At 47.2% G+C, this 8,750-nt stretch overlaps 1 protein-coding gene across 1 annotated transcript; it reads right to left on the minus strand.

Annotated features, from left to right (window-relative positions):
- Positions 1 to 2,846: 2,846 nt before the first annotated feature.
- Positions 2,847 to 7,440, minus strand: LOC139748022 (chymotrypsin BII-like). Its single transcript, XM_071660564.1, has 7 exons — positions 7,300 to 7,440; positions 7,004 to 7,085; positions 6,722 to 6,866; positions 4,453 to 4,619; positions 3,704 to 3,790; positions 3,416 to 3,552; positions 2,847 to 3,277 (listed from the first exon to the last, which is right to left on the minus strand). Exons 1-7 carry the CDS (start codon positions 7,345 to 7,347, stop codon positions 3,122 to 3,124), a joined length of 822 nt encoding a protein of 273 aa, XP_071516665.1. The 5' UTR covers positions 7,348 to 7,440; the 3' UTR covers positions 2,847 to 3,121.
- Between the last annotated feature and the right edge of the window lie 1,310 nt (positions 7,441 to 8,750).

Consider the following 8,750-nt stretch of genomic DNA (forward strand, 5'->3'; position numbering starts at 1 on the left):
TCCATGTGTTCTAGCGGAAAAATGATGTGTTCCATGTGTTCCAGCGGAGAAATGATGTGTTCCATGTGTTCCAGCGGAGAAATAATGTGTTCCATGTGTTCCAGCGGAGGAATGATGTGTTCCATGTGTTCCAGCGGAGAAATAATGTGTTCCATGTGTTCCAGGGGAGAAATGATGTGTTTCATGTGTTCCAGCGGAGAAATGATGTGTTCCATGTGTTCTAGCGGAAAAATGATGTGTTCCATGTGTTCCAGCGGAGAAATGATGTGTTTCATGTGTTCCAGCGGAGAAATGATGTGTTTCATGTGTTCCATCGGAGAAATGATGTGTTCCATGTGTTCCAACGAAAAAATGATGTGTTCCATGTGTTCCAGCGGCGAAATGATGTGTTCCATGTGCTCCAGCGGAGAAATGATGTGTTCCATGTGTTCCAGCGGAGAAATAATGTGTTCCATGTGCTCCAGCGGAGAAATGATGTGTTCCATGTGTTCCAGCGGAGAAATTATGTGTTTCATGTGTTCCAGCGGAGAAATGCTATGTTCCATGCGTTCCAGCGAAGTGATATGTTCCATGTGTTCCAGCGGAGGAGTGCCGTGTTCCATGTCTTCCAGCGGAGGAGTGCCATGTTCCATGTCTTCCAGCGGAGGAGTGCCATGTTCCATGTCTTCCAGCGGAGGAGTGCCATGTTCCATGTCTTCCAGCGGAGGAGTGCCATGTTCCATGTCTTCCAGCGGAGGAGTGCCATGTTCCATGTCTTCCAGCGGAGGAGTGCCATGTTCCATGTCTTCCAGCGGAGGAGTGCCATGTTCCATGTCTTCCAGCGGAGGAGTGCCATGTTCCATGTCTTCCAGCGGAGGAGTGCCATGTTCCATGTCTTCCAGCGGAGGAGTGCCGTGTTCCATGTCTTCCAGCGGAGGAGTGCCGTGTTCCATGTCTTCCAGCGGAGGAGTGCCATGTTCCATGTCTTCCAGCGGAGGAGTGCCATGTTCCATGTCTTCCAGCGGAGGAGTGCCATGTTCCATGTCTTCCAGCGGAGGAGTGCCATGTTCCATGTCTTCCAGCGGAGGAGTGCCATGTTCCATGTGTTCCAGCGGAGGAGTGCCATGTTCCATGTCTTCCAGCGGAGGAGTGCCATGTTCCATGTCTTCCAGCGGAGGAGTGCCGTGTTTGTCTTCCAGCGGAGGAGTGCCATGTTCCATGTCTTCCAGCGGAGGAGTGCCGTGTTCCATGTCTTCCAGCGGAGGAGTGCCATGTTCCATGTCTTCCAGCGGAGGAGTGCCATGTTCCATGTCTTCCAGCGGAGGAGTGCCATGTTCCATGTCTTCCAGCGGAGGAGTGCCATGTTCCATGTCTTCCAGCGGAGGAGTGCCATGTTCCATGTCTTCCAGCGGAGGAGTGCCATGTTCCATGTCTTCCAGCGGAGGAGTGGCGTGTTCCATGTCTTCCAGCGGAGGAGTGCTATGTTCCATGTCTTCCAGCGAAGGAGTGCCGTGTTCCATGTCTTCCAGCGGAGGAGTGCCATGTTCTATGTCTTCCAGCGGAGGAGTGCCATGTTCCATGTCTTCCAGCGGAGGAGTGCCATGTTCCATGTCTTCCAGCGGAGGAGTGCCATGTTCCATGTCTTCCAGCGGAGGAGTGCCATGTTCTATGTCTTCCAGCGGAGGAGTGCCATGTTCCATGTCTTCCAGCGGAGGAGTGCCATGTTCTATGTCTTCCAGCGGAGGAGTGCCATGTTCCATGTCTTCCAGCGGAGGAGTGCCGTGTTCCATGTCTTCCAGCGGAGGAGTGCCATGTTCCATGTCTTCCAGCGGAGGAGTGCCATGTTCTATGTGTTCCAGCGGAGGAGTGCTATGTTCCATGTCTTCCAGCGGGGGAGTGCCATGTTCCATGTCTTCCAGCGGAGGAGTGCCATGTTCTATGTGTTCCAGCGGAGGAGTGCCATGTTCCATGTCTTCCAGCGGGGGAGTGCCATGTTCCATGTCTTCCAGCGGAGGAGTGCCATGTTCTATGTGTTCCAGCGGAGGAGTGCTATGTTCCATGTCTTCCAGCGGAGGAGTGCCATGTTCTATGTGTTCGAGCGGAGGAGTGCCATGTTCCATGTCTTCCAGCGGAGGAGTGCCATGTTCCATATGTTCCAGCGGAGGAGTGCCATGTTCCATATGTTCCAGCAGTTGTAGCGGAGAAGATGGCTGAGCGGTAATATCAGTTTACATTGGTTGATGGCTTCTTGTCTGGCCTTTGTCTGTGGAAAGTCACAGTAAAACCTGTAGTGTTACGGTTTGAGGATCTTCCATTATCAGCTGTCGATAATCCTGGTAAGATATCGATAAACTACAAAATGTTGATCAGTTTCCAGAGCAGCTCCACCCACATCCACCACCGCAGCGAGACTCCACGCCACCTCGCCCTCACATCTGAGCACAGGTCAGAACACCGCCAAAGGGGATTTGAATTAAACCCTCAGTTTCCCTTTTTATCTTTGGATGCCACCACGCTACTCTATTGGACTTTGACACACCGAAAGGGGCTTTAGAGTAGATTTTCCATTTGTCTCTCTCCGGCTACATGCCTTGTACCATACCTCTCTTCCTACATGCCTTGTACCATACCTCTCTTCCTACATGCCTTGTACAATACCCCTCTTGCTACATGCCTTGTACCATACCCTTCTTGTTACTCGCCTTGTACCATACCTCTCTTCCTACATGCCTTGTACAATACCCCTCTTGCTACATGCCTTGTACCATACCTCTCCTGCTACATACCTTGTACCATGAGCATCCGAGAAGCACCAATTGGTGAAGTGTAGATCATGTAAGTGAAAAGAAGAACTTAAGAAACACAACTGTGTCAAGACGCTTTATTTGAAAAGTTGAATCTTTACACCCAAACGCATGACATGATCCTGGAGGTACAGGAGTGTGAGCCAGTACACCCAGACGCATGACATGATCCTGGAGGTACAGGAGTGTGAGCCAGTACACCCAAACGCATGACATGATCCTGGAGGTACAGGAGTGTGAGCCAGTTAAGATTCTTCATCCAAGAGTAAGAAAGATGTTGTTTACTTTGCATCATTCTGGCCACCACACTCGCCTCCCAGGTCACTCCCTGAGGTCATTCACGGAGTAACACCAGTCTTGGACTCGATCCAGTCCAGGTAGTGATGAACACGAGTGAAGGCGTCAGGGTATCCAGCCTCACACCCAGCAGAAGACCCGAAGGAGGTGATGCCGTAGGTCCTGCCATTGAGATTCAATGGGCCGCCAGAGTCTCCCTTGAAGAATGCATAGATTTATCAGCCAAATGATCATGGAATATTTCCTCAAGTGTTCTCATACCAAAGAGATAATTGCCCACAACAATATAGTGTATGTAATGTAATTATCTGTGGACCAAACATAAGTTATCTTACGTTGCAGGTTCCCTTGCCGCCAGTGCTGTCGATGCAGACGACACCAGAACCAACAATGCCATAAATAGCATTACAATCAGTGTTGCTCATCACGGGCACATCCACCTGACGCAGGACGTCGGAGGTGCCGCCAGCACCTGTCAGAGGAAGGGAGACCAGGTGGTGTAGTCAGGCTATGGGCACACACGATGATGCTTGTGATCCACTACCAAGACCCACCTCCTCACAAGGACCTCATATATCAATATCATCAGTAAAACAACTCAGGACGTCAGCTCTTGTACTCACTGTCCGATGGGCGGCCCCAGCCAGTGGGGGTCACTACGGTGCCAACAGAGACGTCGGAAGCTGGCAACTTAACGGCCTGGATGTTCTCTGTCAGAGAGAGTTGGAGGCATATGTACATACATAACAAGGAGACTTGCATGTTTCATTTGACGATTGAAGTTAGTATTATAAAGTTAGTAGAACACTGCAACATTACCATATACAGACTAATCAAAACACATTTGCCAAGCTATCCAGCAAGACTCATGGTGACTTCAATGGGCTTATAGTCACGTATATGTAATTGTAATATTGGCAAAAATATACTCGTTCACTGGTGATGTGGGAGACTGATTGAGCTGTTATATATTGGTCAGAGGTTTCCAGGGTGTGCTTCTGACGGGGGATGTGAGCCTGGAATAATGTGTGAGGGAGGCAGACGGGGTTGCTCTCTGGCCCTAGTGAGCAGGGGTACTACAGAGAGGAGCACTCCAGCACTTCGACTGCTTCATCGAAGTTCGAGGATGGTCTTGTCAACACTGGAGGGGAACTAATTACAGATATGTTGATGACGCTTCACAGAATCTTAAGTGATCCCAGAATGAGAGTAAACATGTCCAACACAACAGAGATGAGAACTGCCAGGGTGAAACAGTCCTCGTTGGAGTAGAGATCCCAGGATTCTAAGGTCAGATATAATTATGATATTAATAGGAAACATCCTACTGGAGTGCCTCACCAGTTCGCACTTTGCCCAACCGTAGTCTTACCATTGAAGGTGACAGCGTTGGGCAACTTGATGAGGGCAATGTCATTAGTCAGCAAGAAGGAGTTCCAGTTCTCGTGGGTGAAGAAGTTGGTGGAGGTCACTGAGACTTGCGTGTCTTCGTTTATCCTTATGTTATGGGCGCCCATGACAACCTCGACGAAACTTGCGCTGCCGTGTGTAAACAACACGTTAATGGGTGAGGATCAAGCAAAGAAACACAAAGGAATATACACAACGAAAGTCGACTTGGTTTCTCTGACTTTGCTTGTGTTTGTATCAGAAACTTAAGAAGTATGAGTGTGGTTAGAGAAAGAAAGCAAACAGATGACTCATGGAGAATACCTGTAAACATTATCAATAACTATGGAGGCGTAAATATCATCAACTGTGAACTTGCAGCAAATATTTTCTTTTTGTTAATTCTGGTTTTTCCTGAAGATCTCTATCACGTAGCGTTCAAAATACCTTGACTGGTACATCATTCTAAATGTTAGCAATCCTGTGAAACAGACATTTTCCCCTCACTCGAGGTATAAGGTTTTCCCTCGTGTTTGTATCCATTACTACGAAGGATACAGACAAATCTAACCTTCAACACCTACGTGGATCAACATTACCAGAGCCTCAGATAATGCTGATGTTTCCACTGTATCACATATCTTATTATCCTTTTTTCTAAGCTTAGTAAAAAAAAAAAGCTGTTAACGCTTCAGCTGACACATCTTATCTGGCAGGAAAAACATGAGATTAGAATGTGTGTGGCTTTCCTGCAGACATTAAGACACAGACACCTCAACACTCTACCCTCAACTGGCCAACTGCCACACAGTAATCGAGTGCGGTGGTTGCCTTTAGATTACTGACTGATCTAACCATAAAGACACACAAACAGTTTCCTCTTAGGAGCAGAAACCAATGGTAATATGTGTAGAGAAAGAGAATCAATAGCGAAGAGATGGGAGAGTGGATCGAATTTTGAGTTAAAACTGGGGAAGTGATGCATTGGGGTGTCTTACACTCGGCTTACTTGTATAAGACTCAGGTCTACAAGCATGCACGGGGTCCCGAGTGATTTCTACTCTCTTTTCCTCCTAATCTGTTTCTTTGATCCGGGATGACCTTTGACAGATCATGTTTTCCCTGTGCCATGGTTGTCACCATGAATATGGAGGTATTAAGAGATATAGGAGAGATAGAAGCAAGCTCAGGGGTACGCCTCTCTAAGACTCTAGGAGATCATCCATCTGGACAATACGTCTGGCTCAGTGAAGCTGGTAGAATGCTGGGAAAGTCTCACACGGAGAGAGTAAAGGAGAGGACATAGCTACAGTGGAGGGAGATGAGACGAAAAGATCTTTAGACGTAGAATCATCCAAAGAATGAAAGGAGAATGTCGTATCTGATAGATCAGCTTTATCAGTTGAATAGTATGTTTTGAATTGATCTATTTGTAAGAGAGAAGGACACGTTGAACTAATGAAGTTCATGATGATGCTTTTGGTGAAGGACCAGAGATATTCATCAGTAAAGGAAGAAGCCAAATCATCACACTTTCCTTTTATGAAGGTGTGTTTACCTTTACGAGGAACACCTTTGCTGTGAGAAAGAGAGAAAAGACAAGCCACCTGGGCCAGAGAAGTGAAACTCGACAACCACTGAAGTTATGAGCGTTTGAGGAATTTTGAGCTAGATGGGCTTCAAGCTGGGAGACATTGTCAACAAGCCGAGCAACTGGTGCACTTGTACCAGACTAACACAAACAACGACATTAGAGGAGAGAAAATGGTACTGGTTATAAGTGAACAGTGTTGAGGAAAAGCAACTTTGAGCCTCTGGGTTTCAGACAGAAGACCTGGGAGAAGAACTAGACGGAAGGTTCTCTACAGAAGCGAAGTTGGATCTGAGATCACAAATGTTGCAGAAATGAGACGAGCGTGAACCAGGGCAACGAGGGGCGTCCAAAGACATGACACGGGTCTTATGTGTCCTAGTGACAGTTAAGGAGACGCTGGGAGTCGTCCAGCTCTCCTCTTCCGATGGCGTCGGAGAGAATCATGGAGTTTTGTCTCCTGCCGGAGTAGGTAGGTATGGCCAAAATCATGCACGATATTGTGGAATGGATGACACTCAGTGTTGTAGGCGAAACATTGAAATATAATAGCTACTCGGTCCAGGGAAGGGAACGTGACAAACACAGCAGTGATAGCTCACCGCGTCTCTACCTCTGATCCACTCGGTGACTGAAGTCTTCCCTCCGTTCATATACTCACCCGTCCATGCAGTGAGCTGCGGTCATAACCCACTCGTTGGAGATGAGGGAGCCGCCACAGAAGTACATGAAGTCAATGAAGAGCGCCACCTGGTGGGGCCAGGAGTGTGGTATGGCCTCAATACCACCAACGATACGAGACTCTCCTGTCATGTAAACAGTGAAGATGATCAGTCTGAGATGCATTCATCACCCAGACTGTCAAACATTACTGACACACAACAACTCAGAGAAGCGTTGTATATTTACTATATAACAACAGCAATATAGTATATGACCTTACCAGTCAAGGGGGCTCCTTTTGGTGTGACCAGGGGCTTGGGCGACTTCCAGTGCCATTCTTTGCCCGCAGCGGGGTTACCACTCTGTGGGAGGGAGGCACACTTACTCTGCTACTTATTGCATATTGACTGTCACTTGTGTTATACACTGGTTAATAAGATATTGACTGTCACTTGAGAAGCTCATCTTCAAGGGAAAGTGGAAGACAAAGTTGGCAGGATTGAGAGAGTCAAGTTGTGTTAACATAAAGCATAAAGTTGGACGTGACGAAGGAACTTGTGAACCAGTCAGACTTACGGCGGAGGCGAGAGCGAGGAGGACAAGGAAGGCGACCTGGGTGATCATTGTTGCAGGTGGCGGTGGGTGGTGCAGCAGCTTCGTCTTGCACACCTTATATAACCCGACTCACTCCACCAAGTGGGCTGATTGAAGGACGGAGCCGTGTCATATGGACGGTCCCTCCTGCTACGCCAACATCTGGTTGTTCACACGGTCATGGCTGATGGTAAACATCTCTCAAAACATGACACGTCTGTCATATCGTGGGCACGATAAAGTCAGATTCGGTCGGGGAAATTCACCCGATAAGAAGGAACTGATTATCTGTACGGGACTGGAGACTCCCCGGGGGTTTGGGAGTTGGGAAAATCATATGACTTGTAAAAATCATGATGAAATCGTGATGGATGAGACAGCAGAACATCGATAGCATTACAATATTCAGACGCTTCCTGAGCTAGACTGGTGTCTAAGCAAGTCTAGCCGTTCATATACGGAGCAGGTAGCGTTCTTAATTACCTGTGAATTACCTGTTGTGGAGATGATCATGAGTGCGATGTAACTTCCCTCACGTTCTTAATCAATTCCATTAAAAAAAATATCTTACTAATTCTCAGTTTCGTCTCACATAACCTATCATATCTTTAGTACTCTTCCCAAACGCACCAACAGCTTCCTTCCTCATTTGTTACTATCGCATTCCATTCGCTATAATTTGTTAATATCGGCTGAATCCGTGCACATTTTATGTGAATCTGTCTGATATTTTCCAGCACACCCTGGTCACACTGCGCTACCTGCCTCACCTCTTTTTTACATTCAGCCGACCCGTGGTGTATACACACTTGTCTGTCCATCAATTGTGTTGTTGATTGGTTGGTGAGGATGTTCAATTTATGTATGATTCATGGTGAAGTGCCTGAGTATTGGCGGAATACATGCGTAGTGCCATTGTACAAAGGCAAAGGGTGAGTGTTCAAATAAGTTGGTTGAGTATTCCTGGGAAATTATTTGGGAAGGTATTGATTGAGAGGGTGAAGGCATGTACAGAGCATCAGATTGGGGAAGATGAATGTGGTTTCAGGAGTGATAGAGGATATGAGAATCAGGCGTTTGCACTAAAGAAATACGTAGAAAATCAGATGGGTTTATATGTGGCATTCATGGATCTAGAGAAGGCATAAGATAGGGTTGATAGAGATGCTTTGTGGAAGGTCTTAAGAGAATATGGTGAGGAAGGTAAGCTTCTGGAAGCAGTGAAAAGTTTTTACCAAGGATGTAAAGCATGTGTGAGAGTAGTAAGAGAGGAGAGTGATTGGTTCCTAGTGAAGGTCTGTCTGCGTCAGGGGTGTATGATGTCCCCATTGTTGTTTAATTTGTTTATGGATGGGGTGGTTAGGGAGATAAATGCGAGAGTTTTGGAGAGTGGGGCGAGAATGCAGTCTGTTGAGGATGAGAGGGCCTGGGAA

This window comes from Panulirus ornatus, chromosome 72 (genome assembly GCF_036320965.1).
Source record: "Panulirus ornatus isolate Po-2019 chromosome 72, ASM3632096v1, whole genome shotgun sequence".
In the NCBI taxonomy this organism is placed as follows: Eukaryota; Metazoa; Arthropoda; class Malacostraca; order Decapoda; family Palinuridae; genus Panulirus; species Panulirus ornatus.

Excerpts from the sequence above, each read along its gene's own strand:
- LOC139748022 (XM_071660564.1), bottom strand. The coding sequence starts at position 7,347 with ATGATCACCCAGGTCGCCTTCCTTGTCCTCCTCGCTCTCGCCTCCGCC. Across the intron at positions 7,086-7,299 it reads TCCTCGCTCTCGCCTCCGCC|AGTGGTAACCCCGCTGCGGG; the intron begins GTAAGTCTGACT and ends TCCCTCCCACAG. Across the intron at positions 3,791-4,452 it reads CAACGCTGTCACCTTCAATG|AGAACATCCAGGCCGTTAAG; the intron begins GTAAGACTACGG and ends TCTCTCTGACAG.